Source organism: Bombina bombina, chromosome 1 (genome assembly GCF_027579735.1).
Source record: "Bombina bombina isolate aBomBom1 chromosome 1, aBomBom1.pri, whole genome shotgun sequence".
NCBI lineage: Eukaryota > Metazoa > Chordata > Amphibia > Anura > Bombinatoridae > Bombina > Bombina bombina.
In genome coordinates this window covers 1,488,850,775-1,488,868,480 of record NC_069499.1, presented here as the reverse complement: position 1 = coordinate 1,488,868,480, position 17,706 = coordinate 1,488,850,775, and the positions used below count along the sequence as shown (strand labels likewise).

The following is a 17,706-nucleotide window of genomic DNA, read 5'->3' as shown; positions in this document are numbered from 1 at the left end:
CCCCCACATCGTACTTTTGATTGCCCCATTGATCTACTTCCTGGGGCAACCTACCCTCGTGGCAAGACGTATCCGCTCTCAAGGCCAGAGAATGTTGCCTTAGAGGAATATATCCAAGATAGTTTGGCTAGAGGTTTTATTCGACCTTCCTCTTCTCCTCTTGGGGCAGGTTTCTTTTTTGTGGGAAAGAAGGATGGAGGACTGCGACCTTGTATTGATTATCGGGGTTTGAATCAAATCACAGTCAAGAATAGTTACCCTCTGCCTCTTATTCCTGAACTGTTCACTTATCTTCAAGGAGCTACAATATTTACCAAACTGGACCTTCGTGGTGCTTATAACCTTATTCGCATGCGCAAAGGAGACGAATGGAAGACAGCCTTTAACACTCGATTTGGGCATTATGAATATCTGGTTATGCCCTTTGGGCTGTGTAATGCCCCTGCTGTTTTTCAACACTTCGTGAATGAGATCTTTCGGGATTTTTTGAACTCCTTCGTCATTATCTACCTTGACGATATTTTAATTTTTTCCCACAATTATCAAGATCATGTACACCATGTCAGGAAGGTTTTGCAACGGTTACGAGACAATCATCTATTCGCCAAGTTGGAGAAATGTTCATTTCATCAAAAATCCATACCCTTCTTGGGTTATGTAATATCTGAATCTGGATTTGAAATGGATCCGAATAAACTTTCTTCCATTTTGGATTGGCCTAGACCTGATTCTCTTAAGGCTCTACAACGGTTTCTTGGCTTCGCCAATTATTACAGGAAATTTATCAAAGGATTTGCTACTATTACTTCTCCTCTCACGTCACTCACTAGAAAGGGGCAAGATTGTAAAAAGTGGTCCCCAGAGGCTATTAAGGCCTTTGAGTCTCTCAAAAAGGCCTTTTCTTCTGCACCCATACTCCGTCACCCAAATCCGGATTTGCAATTTATCCTAGAAGTGGATGCTTCTTCTGTTGCTGCTGGGGCTGTTCTTTCCCAACGAATACCTGACACGGGTAAGATTCATCCTGTAGGTTTCTTTTCCAAGAAATTTACTTCTTCTGAATTAAATTATGACGTTGGCAATAAGGAATTATTAGCCATCAAGATGGCTCTGGACGAATGGAGGCATTGGTTGGAGGGTACTACCTTTCCATTTTCCATACTCACGGATCATAAAAATCTTCTTTATCTCCAAACTGCCAAACGATTGAATTCCAGACAAGCTCGTTGGTCTTTATTCTTTTCACGTTTTAATTACAATCTTTCCTATATACCTGGTTCTAAGAATATAAAAGCGGATGCCTTATCCAGGCAGTTTCAATCTACCTCTACTCCAGAATCTGGTACCATACTTCATCCACAAGAAGTCATAGCTCAATTATCAACCTCTTGTTTACAGGAGTTACAGTCTGCTCAAAAGGATCTTCCTTCTTCCTTTAAATCTCCTGACGGTTTATTATTTGTTCCTGAACGTCTCCGTCCAAAGATTCTCCATTGGGCTCATGATAGTCCTCTCTCTGGACATCCTGGCGTCAGTAACACGACTCGGAATCTTAAACAGTATGTCTGGTGGCCTACTCTCTCTCAAGATGTTAAAGATTATGTCTCAGTTTGCACTCAATGTGCTACAAATAAAGCTCCTCGTCAACTCCCTTCTGGTTTACTTCAACCTTTACCCATTCCTCACCAGCCTTGGACCCATCTATCTATGGATTTTATTACAGACCTTCCTCTTTCTGCCGGAAACAACACTATTTTAGTGGTGGTCGACAGGTTTACGAAGTCTGCCCATTTCATTCCTTTGCCTGGTCTTCCATCTGCCAAGGGACTTTCTGAGCTTTTCCTTTTGCATATCGTGAGATTACATGGTTTTCCTTTGGACATCGTCTCCGATAGAGGGGTACAATTTGTTTCTCGGTTCTGGAAATGGCTCTGCAAACATTTTGGCACTACAATCTCTTTATCAACCTCTCATCATCCACAGTCTAATGGCCAAACCGAGAGAGTAAACCAATGTCTGGAGACTTACCTTAGACATTATGTGGACCATCATCATTCTAATTGGACTCGTTATCTTCCTTTAGCGGAGTTGGCCCATAATGCTCGTTACAATTCATCTCTTCAGTCTTCTCCCTTTTTTGCAGCTTATGGATTTCAACCCAGAACATTTCCTCTGTATACTTCCTCTTCTGAAAATCCTGCTTCTGATCAAACTGCTCGGAGATTAACTCGACATTGGCGTAAAATACGTGATCTTCTTTCCAAAGCTTCTAAAAGATACAAGTTTTTTGCTGATCGCAGACGGAAGAAGGCTCCTAATTTTCGTCCTGGAGACAAGGTGTGGATTTCTACTCGTCACCTTCATCTCAAACAACCTTCTATCAAATTGGGGCCTCGATATGTTGGTCCTTTCCGAATACTGGGTCAAGTTTGTTCTACTGCATATCGAGTTGCTCTTCCCAAGACTCTCAAAGCTCACCCTGTGTTCCATGTTTCTCTCCTAAAACCGGTGAAATCTAATAGATTTTCTAAATCTCTGCCCAAACCTCCGCCTCTCTTGGTACAGGGACAGCCTGAGTTTGAGATTGCTCACATTCTGGATTCCAAACTTCGTGGCAAGAAACTATACTATCTCATCCATTGGAAGGGTTATCCGGTCACGGAACGGACTTGGGAACCAGCCCGGCATGTTCACGCCCCTGCTTTGATTAAGGCCTTTCACAAAGCTTATCCTGCTAGGCCTGGTCCTGTCCCCCGGAGGGGTCCTTGAGACGGGGGTGCTGTCATGAATTGGATCTGCTCATTGCCGTGTCGCCGCGGCTCACAGATCCCCTCTGTATCACGTCACGTTGCCTAGCAACGTGACGCGGTATCTGGCTCTCCTCCTGACGTCAGAGTCTCCCTGCCTTCAAATCTCGGCGGGAGATCTGAATTGGCGCCCGTTTGTTTTTCTCTGTCCTACCTCCCGGACCGGACCTGTGTGAGTAATTCTTTTTTGTCTCCCTTGCCTGAATCCTTGCCTGAATATTCTCTGCAGTTTGCCTAACCTGCTAATAAGGATTTTATGTTTGTTTACTAACCTGCATTCAGGAACATTTGCTTTATTCAAACCTGCTAAAAGGATTTTCTATTTGTTTGCTAACCTGCATACAAGGACATTTGCTTGATCTAAACCTGCTAAAAGGAATATCTGTTTGTTTGCTAATCATCATAAAGGGACATTTGCTTTATTCAAATCTAATAAGAGGAAGATATTACTGTTTGTTCATTAACCTGCTTAAAGGAACATTTGCTTTATTCAAACCTGATAAAAGGAATCTCTGTTTGTTTGCTAACCTGCTTAAAGGGACATTTACTTTATCCAAACCTGCTACAAGGAATCTCAGTTTGTTTACTAAACCTGCTTAAAGGGACATTTGCTTTATCCAAACCTGCTAAAAGGAATCTTTGTTTATTTACTAACCTGCTTAAAGGGACATTTGCTTTATCACTTGCTAAAGGAATTTCACTTAGTTTATTTATCTTCTTAAAAGGACATTTGCTTTCTTCAATCCTGAGTGGGTCACGTCCAGGATATTTCTCAGTGTGCTAGCGTGTGTTTTTTACTTTTCACGCTAGCAGTTGGGTTGAATCCTGAGCTGGTCCTTTACGGCTGACAAGGTGTCTTAAGTAATAAAAAAAACATACTTACCGAAAGACACCCATCCACATATATCAGATAGCCAAACCAGTACTGAAACGAGAATCAGTAGAGGTAATGGTATATAAGAGTATATCGTCGATCTGAAAAGGGAGGTAGGAGATGAATCTCTACGACCGATAACAGAGATCTTATGAAATAGATCCCCGTTAGGATAATCATTGCATTCAATAGGTGATACTCCCTTCACATCCCTCTGACATTCACTGTAACTCTGAGAGGAATCGGGCTTCAAAAAAGCTGAGAAGCGCATATCAACGTAGAAATCGAGCACAAACTTACTTCACCACATCCATAGGAGGCAAAGTTTGTAAAACTGAATTGTGGGTGTGGTGAGGGGTGTATTTATAGGCATTTTGAGTTTGAGGTTTGGGAAACTTTGCCCCTCCTGGTAGGATTGTATATCCCATACGTCACTAGCTCATGGACTCTTGCCAATTACATGAAAGAAAGACCATTCTACCATCTCCCACTAGATGTCCCAGTACTTCCTGAATTCAGGATATCTAAAATTGAGTTCATTATTTTCCGTACCAGCACCATCCCAAATACACCAGTATCCCCATATATCTTTGGACAATATTGCAATTAAATGCATTGACCATGCCACCCTTTATGGAAACACCTTCAACTTTCAATGTCTCTTATATCCACCAGCTCACTTGGTATTCCCAACTTCACAGCATTCACTGTTCGCATATACATTTCTGCATCATTTCCAAATATCTTCTCCAACCCCTCCTGTCTTTTTCTAGAGAAGAAGGAAGACATATATGCTGGTCTTCACATGCATATAAGGTTTCTCTCTTATTGCTCCCATGAGTGGACGTACCTTACATACTCAATCAGAATAACTCCAAAACTCTTTATTCTGATCCCATACCCATATTTTAAAAACTTACACTGATTTTTTGCAGATTAAATGAACATTCTAATGCAAAAATATATGATCCAATTTTTTAAAGGAATATGAAACCCAATTTTTTTTCTTTCATGATTCAGTTAGAGCATGCAACTGTCTAATTTACTCCTATTATCAATTTTCTTTGTTCTCTTGGTCTCTTTATTTGAAAAGCAGGAATGTACGCTAAGGAGCCAGCCCATTTTTGGTTAAGCACCTGGGTAGCGCTTGCTGATTGGTGGCTAAATGTAGCAACCAATCAGCAAGCGCTACCCAGGGATGCTGTAACTACCACTCAGCAAGCGCTGCTCAAGATTCTGAACCAAAAATGGCCTGGCTCCTAAGTTTAAATTCTCACTTTAATAATAGGAGTAAATTAGAAAGTTGCTTAAAATTGCATGCTCTATCTGAATCATGAAAAAAGGGGTTTCTATCCCTTTAAAGAATGTTATTTTTGCATTACTGATTCTTGCTAACTATATATTTAACATATTAGCAACAAGTAGAAGTGATCAACCAGGAACGAAAAACAGCTCAATAGCTTGTTCTCTGGCAAATTGCCACCCGGGAACAGCCTCTTTTTGCCTAATTGTGTTTTCACAGAGGAGAACTTTCCTGTAGTATATCAGTCTGATCCCGCCTATACAGGTCAGTCCAGCCCCAAAATACCAGGCAATCTTCTGAACAAGGATCATGGCAACCTCAGATGATCGTTTCGGCCTAAGGAGGCCAGAATGATTGACAGGGGTTGTCATTTCCCTTGTTCATAGTAGAATTGCCTGATATTTCTGGCTGGACTGACCTTGTTAGGCAGGATCCGACTGATATACTTCAGCAAAGTTCTCCTCTGTGAAAAGCACAATTGGGCTAAAAGAAGGTACTCCCAGAGACTGCTCTCGGGATCCCTAAGCATTGCAGCTCCAGAGCAGAACACTGTAGGTGAGCCAATCAGGAGTCCAAGTTGTATGAGCTACCAATCATCTACTGTGTTCTGTTTAGGAGCTAAAGTGCTCACATGCTGGACTTTACCTATGTGGTTAACCCTGTTGTGGTTGTTAAACACATAGTTATCTCGGGTTAGTAACATAAACATTAAATGCCTTTGGACTCTTGCATTAGAATGTCCCTTTAAGCTCTCACATTCTTACATATGGTTCTCACAATGTCTAGTAGAACCATATTTCCATCAGTTTAAAAACCAGTTTGTTTCTCTCACTCCCTTTTGTACAAGTCCCAGACTCTAAGATCTCTTTTAAACAAAGTCTATGTTATCCTTATAGCACCCTGCCTCATCAAATATAATTCCTGTTGCGTAATGATATGTAATGTAACCTATGTACGTGTCCAGTGTTGAACATGGATTAATCTGGTGGTGGTACTTTGAAAATAACAGATGATCTTATTCACATTTATTTACAGATGAAATTCTAGACTGGAAGTTACCGCAAAGGTTACCGCCACCGAAGCAAAATACTCCTGAAAAACCCAAAAGTAAGTCAAACAGGGCTTAAACCCCTTCAGAGATCTACAGTAACGTGTTGGAGGGTAGGAAATTGTGAGTTGGTAGGATATAGTCTACTAGTGTAATTACCAATATACTACTGTTCAGTTCAAGTTCCCTGAACATTGTTATCCTTTTAAAAATCATCTTCCATCCTTACTGCTTTAGTAAAAAGACAAAGGCCTCCAATCCAGTTAGAGCTTGCCATGTAAAAAGACCATATTCAACTCGTATTGCTCTTCAACAAAGGATGCCAAAGGAACAAAGTACATTTGATAATAGAAGTAACTTGTTTTTTGTTTTGTAAATTACATATGCTATCTGAATAATAAGTGTTTTTTTAAATCTTAATTCTTAATAAATAGTAAAATTGAAATTAAACTAACAGTAAAACAGACGTGTGTATATGTATAAATATGGGTAACCACTTGCAAAGCAGTAGTGCCACTACTGGGGCATTAATGAACATATTACTACTAGCTTCTAGTAGTGCATTGCTGCTCCTAAGCATATATAGATATGCTTTATCTGCTTTTCAACAAAGGACACCAAGAGAAGGAAGTACATTTGATAACTGATATATATATTTTTTTTATTACACACAATATCTGAATAATGAAAGTTTAAATTTGACTCATGCCCCTCCAATTTTTACTGTTTTACCATTAAGATCTTTAAAACTACACTAAACAGTAAAAGTGTAAAAAGAAAATGCTTAAAGTGTTTGAGCATTTTATTATTGCACTATTGCTTACGTAGAAATATGGATGGTAAAGTTTCCAATGCGTAAAATCAGATTTGAAATGGACACAATATTTTAGATGGATTTTAATTCATCCATTCTAATAATATAGCAAGGAAATTCTAACACCTCGTACTGTGGACACCCACTTCAAAAGTAATTTTTCTGTAAGCTAATGGTTTTGACTGTTCTCCAATTGGTGCTCTAGCCATACGGCACTCCTTCAAGCATCTTAAAAATTCTAATTAATGAATGAAAATGAGAGAGCAAAATATGAGAGCTATATACACGCATGCCAGTGATTAAACACTAGGACAGAATAGAAGACAGACGCAGCCCAATTCAAGTGCAGGGTAATTTATTAGGACATAAGTGCAAGTACACAATACATACTCACAAACGTTTAGGAGATAAAACAGCAAAATGGGTTAAAATGATCCCTCCAGTTAGGTAATCAAATTCACAGCCCAGGCACAAACATCTCAGTCGGATAATACCAAGTCTGGGTGAGAGGTGCTGGAACTAAAATTACTCCTGGTGGTATAATACAGATAACTCTACGTACGTTTCGTCTGAGTTTGCTCAGACTTTTTCAAGAGTGTAATCAAAATAGCAATAAGATGAATGCATCACAGGGCTCAAACCAGCTTAATAAAAGAGCCACTGTGGGTGGTAAAAGGATTCTCAGCCAATCATTGATCTTGCTGTGTGTGCAGACTGATTGTGAAAGGCTGAATCCAATAACAATTTAACAAGGTCCTGATTGTTATTACTATTGCACATGCTAACTCACAAAAAAACATGTAAAATATATGTTTATAACAGTACCAATTGTATCAGAATAATAATTTTTAAAAGTTCTTAATAAAAACATCTCTAAAAAAGCCTAAAAGGGTACATGAAACTTGCCTAGTAAAGAATATTTAAATATTTAATAGAATATCCCATAGCCCTGAAAGGTCACAGTAAATATAAAAAGTAAAAAATTGAGCGTCACATAAAAGCTTGTAAGTCTAGATCCACGTTGAGACCGTGAGGCTGCATGGAGTCAAGTTGGTAAATCCAATATGACTCCCTGCGTCTCAATGTGAGGAGTCTGTTAGGATATTTGTTTGCTGGAATCCAGTCTATTATTTGTATTTTTAAAGAACTAGGGTCTTTATTGTGGTGCAGCCTAAAGTGTTCAGATACACTATGTGTAGTAAGACCTATCTTAATGTTATTGACATGCTCACTAAGTCTAGTGCGTACATTCCTTTTCGTTCTACCAATATAGATAAGGTTGCATTTGCAACTAAGAAGATAAACAGCGTAATTGGTGCCGCAATTACATTTATATTTCATTTTAAATGATTTAGATCCATTGTAATTAATAAAGGAATTCCCTGTTTTGATGTAACTAAACATTCCACACCTACTCACCCCACATCTGTATGTTCCTGGTTTTTGTTCCAGCCAGGTTGTTGGTGCAATTCTGTCTCTTAAGGCACTGCGTAATTTGGTGGGAGCTAGAATGTTTTTCAGGTCTCTGTTTTTTCTAAATGTCACTAACGGGGTTTTATATAGGGTAGCTACTAAAACAGGATCTGCTTTTAATATTCCCCAATGTTTTTTTAAAACATTTTGAATGTCTCTGCTGCCTTGATTATATGTGGTGACAAACCTGACTTCACTATTTGGATTGTTATTGTTCTGTTTGGCTCTATTTTTAGGTTGTAAAATGCTTGTTCTATCCATAATTCTGACCCTTTCTTTCGCTTTTTGTAAATCTTTCGGATCATAGCCTTTCTCCTTAAACCTATTATCCAAAATTGCTTCCTCTCTGTAATAGTCAGTGTCTGTGGTGCAGTTTCTTTTGATCCGCTGGTACTGACCTAGCGGGATATTAGTTTTCCACCTTGGTAGGTGGCCACTTTTGCGTTCAAAAACCCATTTTTGTCAGTGGGTTTACGGTAGTTGGAGACTGCTATTTTCTGATTCTCATCCACGAATAACACTAAGTCTAGGAATTCTACTTTTTGTTTATCTATTTTAGAAGTGAATTTGAGATTGTAATTATTGTTGTTCATGTGGTTCAACAGTTCCCCACAGCTAGTTTCTGACCCCCTCCAAATCATAACGATATCATCAATGTACCGATGGTACTTGATTAAATTACTACTGTGGGGATTGTTGGCCCAAATGTACTTAGATTCAAAATTGTCCGTATAAATATTGGCATACGATGGGGCAAATGTGGTCCCCATCGCAGTCCCTTGTATTTGACAGAAAAATTGTTTTTCGAAAGCAAAATAATTATGATCTGATGATACCCATGAGGATAAAGTCTAAGTGTTTTTGAGCAAAATTTGCGTTTTGTAGTGTCTCCTGTACCGCCTTGACTCCTGAGTCATGGGGGATGCAAGTGTACAAGGAGGACACGTCACATGTTATCCAAGTATAGTCATCTTGCCACTCAAATCCCTCAAAGATGTTGATGATATGTAGAGTGTCTCTCAGGTAGGCCTTAGTTTCTTTAACAAGGGGTTGGAGGTAATGATCTATATAAATCGAAAGGTTATTGGTAAGGGAGCCTATACCCGATATGATTGGCCTACCGGGAGGTGCTACTAAGGTTTTATGCACCTTAGGCAAGTGGTAGAAAGTGGGTATTGATGGATGCAATTCCATTAAATAATTAAATTCATCATTGTTTACAATGTCGTTGTTTTTTGCATCCTTCAAGGTAGAAAAAAGTTCTTTTTTATATTTTTGAGTGGGATCAAAATGTAATTTTTCGTAAGTTTGGGTGTCACTAAGGATATTAGCCTCCTGGAGGTAGTCGCATCTGTCTTGTACGACACCTCCTCCCTTATCCGCTGCTCTTATTATGATATTATTGTTTTTTTGAAGTGATTTTAAAGTATTTCTTTCCTGTGTAGAAAGATTATCATTATATTTGGTTACCCAAGTTTTGTTTTTCGTTTCCCATAATTTTTTTAAATCACAACAAACTAGTCTGTTAAAGGTGCTGATGTATTCACCCTGGGCTGAATATGGGTAGAAGCTAGATTTCCTCTTTAAGTTACTATGCTCAATTAAGTCCTTAGACTCATGAATAGAGAGATCACCAAGGTCTTGATCCTCTGAGGTCATGGGGTGTGAATCTGTGCCATCATGTTGCAATTCATTAAGGACCCCTATAGTTTTGTAGTCATTCTCATTGAAACTAATCTGTACTGGATTGTATATTTTTGGGGCACTTTTGCTAAAATATCTTTTGAGTGTAAGATTACGGATATACTTTTGTATATCTATATACGTCTGAAACTTATCTGGTGCTGATTTGGGGGCAAAATTCAGCCCTTTAGCTAGAAGATTGACTTCATTGTCACTAAGAGTTATGCTTGACAAATTAAAGATATTAGCCTTATTTCTCTCTATCTCAACCTTTTTGGATTTATGTCTCTGGACCTTTCTCCCCCCTCTACATCCCCGCTTCCTCTCCTTCTTTTTCCGGGAGTGACTTTTAAATGTTGGAAATTTCTGTTTTCTGTTTCTTTTAAATTTCGAAACCTTGTTGTTGGGGGGATGGCCAGATCTAAAAAAAAAACCAATTCATGATTATTATTGAAAGTGGGTTCACCATTGGTATAATGGGACATTTGAGGGTAAATCTGTGTCTTAGGTTGACTGTAGATCAGTAGCTGTAACTGGTACTGAGAGGGTAACTTTATATAGATCATTTTCAGTTCTGTTCTTTAATTTAAATTATAACTACGACTTCACTAAAGCATAAAAGTTACAGTATTTGCTTGAGAGAGGATGTCCATTAGATATAGGGAAGGGCACTTTGACCACTACACAAGTATGGAACCTTCTCTTACTGTGAAGTAATGGGTGGAAGCACTTCTTTACAGAAAGGGTGGTTGATTCACGGAATAAACTTCCATTAGAGATGGTAAAGTCTACCAGTAGATGAACATATTGGCAGAGTCTGAACATTATTAGAACAGACTAACATTTTGTTTGCTGCAATTGTTTTTAATTTTCAAACTCCACCTATCACTTTCCTTATTTAGAGAAGGCAATCTGGACTTCAGTCTGGAGAAGATATGGCTTGTCACTGTCATTGTGTTAACAAAATCTCTATTTTTTTTTGCTTATGCAGAAATGATAAGATAACAAACTGCAAATTAGAGATCGATATGTTGCTAAGATATCCTTGTGAACCCTGCTCTTTCAGGTTTCAGATTTTTTAGCCTTAAATTACAGGACAAGTAATAATGAAAGTATATTGCAGTGTGGTTTTACTATACATAATTATGCATTTCATATAATAAAGGTGCATTCTGTCCCTTTAAGCTTACATTCTATAGAAAATATGGATTGTCTTGATGGGCATATATTGTTCTTATCTGCTGTCAAAATCTATTTTTCTATGATACACTGAAAAAAGGCTCCAGCAATAAAACAAGATTAGAGCTAGGTTTAAAGTTATATTAAACACTAAATAAATGGTAGATTCAGAGCAAAGATTAGCCTGGGAATAAAATGCAGATGTGTTTTTTTTATTAGTTATAAAAATTAAAGAAATAAGTACTGTATAAAGTTTTAGTTTTCATAAAGTAATGTGTACCTGTTTTATTATTACTTCTGCTGAGGCCAGTTAGGAACAGTTATAATGACACACAAAGTTCATAAGAACTGCACGTTGTGATTCAACCACTGACTTTCTGAGTATACATAATGGTTTTGCATATACAGTAATGAAATGGCGTGTTGCCTTAATCTTTTGGCAAGTGTAGTAAAACGAAAACTTCCCAAATACAACTTGTTAGTCAGTGGAAAGTGACCGACCTATGTATTAGGCTGAAAGGATAAAGTGCTATTGGCGGCAAATTATGGCAGTATTTAAGTTCAAACTTGCGATAGTTCTTTAGTGAGAACAGCAGATATATGAGTAAAATAAGACAGGTACAATCTCACCGCTATTGCCGCTCTACGTCACGCCTCTCAGGCCGTCCCAATGCCAGGTATGGATTCACTCCTCCGGTATCCAAGCATACGATTAAATAAACAAATAGGGTTACCTGTATTGAGATTGATCACAGCCACAGGCCTTAGTGCAGGTAAAAAAGACTTCTTTATTCAAGTAGAATTCAACATTTACAGGGTGAACAGACTCAGGGGTACATTGAGCACAAACGTCCGACGCGTTTCCTGCCCGGAGGCACTTCGTCAGGTCCCTGTACCCCTGAGTCTGTTCACCCTGTAAATGTTGAATTCTACTTGAATAAAGAAGTCTTTTTTACCTGCACTAAGGCCTGTGGCTGTGATCAATCTCAATACAGGTAACCCTATTTGTTTATAGGAACAGTTATAAATTAGCAGCTAGAGTAACAATCTTACATTGTTTAAATGTGGATACTGCAGTATTCTCTATAGAAAAGCTATGTAAACAAAAGCCGGATTGATAAATCGATCTCCCAGTGGGAGGTTGTTCTTGGTGCTTGCAATACAATTAATGCTTATAAGCTATTTGCCTGAGTACATTCTTCTTTTAATGTTTGCCCAAATATCAATACTTAAAGGGACAGTTTACTCAAACATTTTCTACCCTTTAATTTGTTCCCAATGATCCACTTTACCTGTTGGAGTGTATTAAATTGTTTACAAGTATTTCCTTTACCCTTATATTGGCATTTGAAATTGTTGAGTTAGCCTGTGGTATCCCCACCTATTCTGAAAGTTTCTGGCCTTAGGTCCAAGCTATAGATAATCTGTGTAAACAGAGCCAGCAGAATAAATTACACTCCCAGTGGGGTATAGAAGAGATAAGGTAATAAAATGTTAATTTTCCATTCTTCTCTCCAGGTATTATTGGTGATTGGTTTACGCACAGATATAAGATAAAGAAGCATTTATATGTACACAATGTGATAAAGTAATCTGATTATACCTACAAACTCAACCCATTTTATTAGGATGTGGATTCAAAACACAAACCCAGCTATTTAATATACACAAATAAACCTTAAAAATCAAATTCTCATACATTTTATACTCTGCAGTTGGTAAAAAAAAGTAATTGGAAACACGTTAAGAGAAAAATTATTTTACAATATACTGTCCTTTTAAGTACTACTCCCTGTGTATATATTTAGAGAGAGATAAGATAAGGAGGTTTTTGTGTTTAGAGAGGTAAGATAAGGAGGTCTTCTCTTTTAGTTTTGCAGTTCAGAGTTGTACCCCTTAGTGACCAGAGCACTTATCCCATTTGTTGACCGTTTGGGACCAGGGCTATTTTTACATTTCTGCAGTGTTTGTGTTCAACTGTAATTTTCTTCGTACTCATTTACTGTACCCACACATATTATATACCGTTTTTCTCGTTTTTTCTTTGTAACTTAACAGCCGAGATTGCTGGAGCATCCTGAAGCGACGACGTGTATATATACGTGGTGCGGTACAATAGCCAAAGTACCCCACAACGTATATATACGTCATATTGAGTTAAGGGGTTAAGCTGCATGTGATTATTTGTGCATCTGTGAAAAAAACTGCTTTACATGTGATTACCACTGGGGTTACTATGTACGTTTCTTTCAGCTAAACCAAGAACGAAAATACCCCCAAGTCCTGCTGCAGCTGCTCCATGCCCTGGGCCAACAGGTAATTATATATCCTTATTACTATTTATAAAGCATCACAATAACATAATTTATGTAAGAACTTACCTGATAAATTCATTTCTTTCATATTAGCAAGAGTCCATGAGCTAGTGACGTATGGGATATATATTCCTACCAGGAGGGGCAAAGTTTCCCAAACCTCAAAATGCCTATAAATACACCCCTCACCACACCCACAATTCAGTTTAACGAATAGCCAAGAAGTGGGGTGATAAAAAAGTGCGAAAGCATATAAAATAAGGAATTGGCATAATTGTGCTTTATACAAAATCATAACCACCACAAAAAAAAGGGCGGGCCTCATGGACTCTTGCTAATATGAAAGAAATGAATTTATCAGGTAAGTTCTTACATAAATTATGTTTTCTTTCATGTAATTAGCAAGAGTCCATGAGCTAGTGACGTATGGGATAATGATTACCCAAGATGTGGATCTTTCCACACAAGAGTCACTAGAGAGGGAGGGATAAAATAAAGACAGCCAATTCCTGCTGAAAATAATCCACACCCAAAATAAAGTTTAATGAAAAACATAAGCAGAAGATTCAAACTGAAACCGCTGCCTGAAGTACTTTTCTACCAAAAACTGCTTCAGAAGAAGAAAATACATCAAAATGGTAGAATTTAGTAAAAGTATGCAAAGAGGACCAAGTTGCTGCTTTGCAAATCTGATCAACCGAAGCTTCATTCCTAAACGCCCAGGAAGTAGAAACTGACCTAGTAGAATGAGCTGTAATCCTCTGAGGCGGAGTTTTACCCGACTCAACATAGGCAAGATGAATTAAAGATTTCAACCAAGATGCCAAAGAAATGGCAGAAGCTTTCTGGCCTTTTCTAGAACCGGAAAAGATAACAAATAGACTAGAAGTCTTTCGGAAAGACTTAGTAGCTTCAACATAATATTTCAAAGCTCTAACAACATCCAAAGAATGCAACGATTTCTCCTTAGAATTCTTAGGATTAGGACATAATGAAGGAACCACAATTTCTCTACTAATGTTGTTGGAATTCACAACTTTAGGTAAAAATTCAAAAGAAGTTCGCAACACCGCCTTATCCTGATAAAAAATCAGAAAAAGGGGGGGGCGGAGCCTATAGCTGTTGCGGTAGGACGTGTGTCTGAGGAGCTCCTGGTCTAAAATAGTAATTTTGAAGTTTATTCTCCAATTTAATTTGATTTTTCTTTTGAGAAATATCTGCTTTGAAATCTTGTGACATCCAAGAAGAGACTAGAGACATCTGACATGTAACGGACCTACCTATGTTCCTCAGCTGGCTACACTACGATTGACCACGAGGCTGTGAGGCCTTTCTGGATTAACTGTTGGTGTCGTCAAAGCTGCCGCATTTATACCCCCCCCAGGACCCTGGGTTATCGCACCAGTTCCTTAGCAACTGGCCAGTTCTATAGTTAATCTTTATCACAACTAATCTATTTCCAACATGGCAACCGCATTTCAAAACACCTTGATGGAAGTTGAAGCCCTTCTAATCTCACACTTTGAGAAAATTGCTACAGCATGGGACACTGAAATTAAGAGCCTACGCACTATTGCAAGAGCTTATTCCACTCCAGCAAGTAACGCTAACGAGTCTCGGTTCTCTGGAAAAGAGCAGCGCAACTCGCCAAAACTTCTGGTGTCACCAGCAATGTCACTTACTGGTACAACCACTAGCTCAATACATGCAAATGAAGCTTTAGATGAACCTGAGTTCTATGGATATGACATTGTTAAACAAGCTCCCTTTGCTGGCAACGGCAGCTATGGGGAGTGGGGAAAAGGGACACAGACAGCTACCCCGTTTGACCCTATAACAGATCATCACTTTTTACCTGGCTTCTGCAGTGGTAGCGGCAACCTTATCCCAGACTCAGACATTGCGATGAGACCGCAGGGTGCCCAGGCAGCTATTCTGACAACCTGCTATATCTACGCTGAACGCAGCGTGATGAACGACTTAGAGACATCAGCCATGGCCGTGGAGGGGGATCTCATATCGGAAGGTATGTCTCGAGCCTATACAGGGTCACCGATTAAAATCTTCCAGGCTGGGAGTCCAGCTAAGCTAGAGCAGTCACAGTTGGGCCCTATAGATCATCACCCTCACCAAAGCCCGTACACAGAGTTAGCCTGGCTACTGCCAGCTGAACGTCCGGCTCCATGCTACGCTGCAAACTTCCTCCCCAGTAAGGCTGAATCCAAATCTCATCGAGCCATAAACTTACCTCACTTTGCCCTCCATGTGTCCCGGGCTGGAATTGGTTAGTGAGGGGTGCCACCCCATACACATTCGCCCGGATCTTCAAAGTTGACATGGAATCTCCCTAATGTACCGAACTGAACTTACTATCCGTCAGACAGTATGTGAGCAGTGATGAGTTTGCTAGAATCTCCATCGGTTAGTGACATGCAGAGACATTCTGGCAACCTTGATACTGTGCAGTCTCTAAACACGGTTTTAAGTCTGGACTCCTAGGAGAACTATTTGCTTGGAAGTCCCGCAGAACCCATAACGCTTCTTTCCAACTCATATGGGGCATAACATGGGACTAACAGTTTGAAACAGGAGTATTCTTACATACTGGCGATCATATCTTCAGCTGGCTGTTTTTTTTTCTCTCTTTACGCTTTTTTTTTCTCTCTCTTTTCCTACCTATTATATGTTTTAGTGTTCATGTCCTGTGGTACCCTGAGATGCTATGCAGATAGTTCTACTAGTACAACTGGTTCTGCACATATCACAGACTAGGTTACTAAATATCCACTCCTCTATACACAGCCCACAGTCTTAGTTCTATGTATTATAATATATGTTGGTATAGAATGTGCTTAGAGACTGTAATGCTACCTATCTACCCTACATATCATTTGTTTTATGCTTTTCTATAGGTCTATAAATTTATTAGCCAAGTACAATGCTTAGGTACCTTACCCGTATGGTACTTCTTTTTTGGGCTTACTCATGCGACAATAAGGGAAAATGGTAACGCCCTAACTAATATTACTTAGCTTAATTGTACATAGCCTGATCTTATTTGGTTTAATCCCGTGTGTGTGCTTCCCTAGGTTTACCACTTGCTTGTTATAAAATGTATAGAACCATTGTCTTATTTAAATTGTGGGGTTCCAAAATGCCTTCAATGATTCTGGAGAAAGAGGGGAAGCTGGCTCCGTAGTAGAGAGATATCATAATGAGGTTAATGCTAGCTGCTCACTCATAATAGTAATTTCTCTGGCTATTGCCTATATCCTGTTTAGTCCGGCCCCCCATCTGACATCTGGTCCCTCTTTTCCACCCTATATAGTATTAACCAAGGAACAGTGTACACTCATCAGGACCCCTCAACTTAGGGCAATGACTGGTCTTAGCCTATATATTCTCCAATACCCTGTGTAATAATTGCGTACTCCCATGGGGGGGCTTCTCCACTTACTATTTGACAGAGCAAAATATGGAGCATTCGGTTGGTTGTTTATTTTTGTTTTTTTTTTTAGTTGTGTTTACTTCATTTCTTTGGCCCAAAAGTGGCCGTAACTACCACTAGAGTCCCCTTATTGAGCTAAAGCAGTTATCATAGGTCCAAAAGTGACCTTTTATGGTTTTGGGGACACCCATGTATAAATCTATAAAATGAGGTTCATTACTGGAGTTCAGTAGCTGGGTGTGAGTTTATGTCAGGTGGTTATTTACTTATCTTTGAATTCTACTGTTTGACACAATTGTACCATATCACTTGTTTGATGTCCCTGCTATTGGATGTATATATCAAGTTGTATTTTTGAATGACCTCAATAAAAAATTTAAAATAAAAAAAAAAAAAAAAAAAAAAGACTAAAAATAGGTCTTTTCATCTGCACTGTCAATGTAACGTTTTATTTATTTACTTCATTTGGTTTAATGTTATTTATTGCAATGCCTACTCTACTTAACTAGACACATTCAACTGCTCAGAAAATATTATTACAATTATTACTAATAATAATAAAATCATAATTTACTTACAAAAAAAAAAAAAAAAAAAAAAAAAAAAAAAAAAATCAGAAAAGGAGACTCACAAGAAAGAGCAGATAATTCAGAAACTCTTCTGGCAGAAGAGATGGCCAAAAGGAACAAAACTTTCCAAGAAAGTAATTTAATGTCCAATGAATGCATAGGTTCAAACGGAGGAGCTTGAAGAGCTCCCAGA

The 17,706-nt window shown here is 38.6% G+C and overlaps 1 protein-coding gene across 1 annotated transcript in view; it reads left to right on the top strand.

Moving 5' to 3' along the window:
• Positions 1–17,706, top strand: part of TRIM25 (tripartite motif containing 25) — a 171,269-nt gene that overhangs the window by 135,165 nt on the left and 18,398 nt on the right. Inside the window, exons 7-8 of the mRNA XM_053707343.1 lie at positions 6,020–6,091; positions 13,435–13,497. Of these exons, the coding sequence (XP_053563318.1) occupies positions 6,020–6,091; positions 13,435–13,497 (135 nt within the window). The remainder of the gene's footprint in view (positions 1–6,019; positions 6,092–13,434; positions 13,498–17,706) is intronic.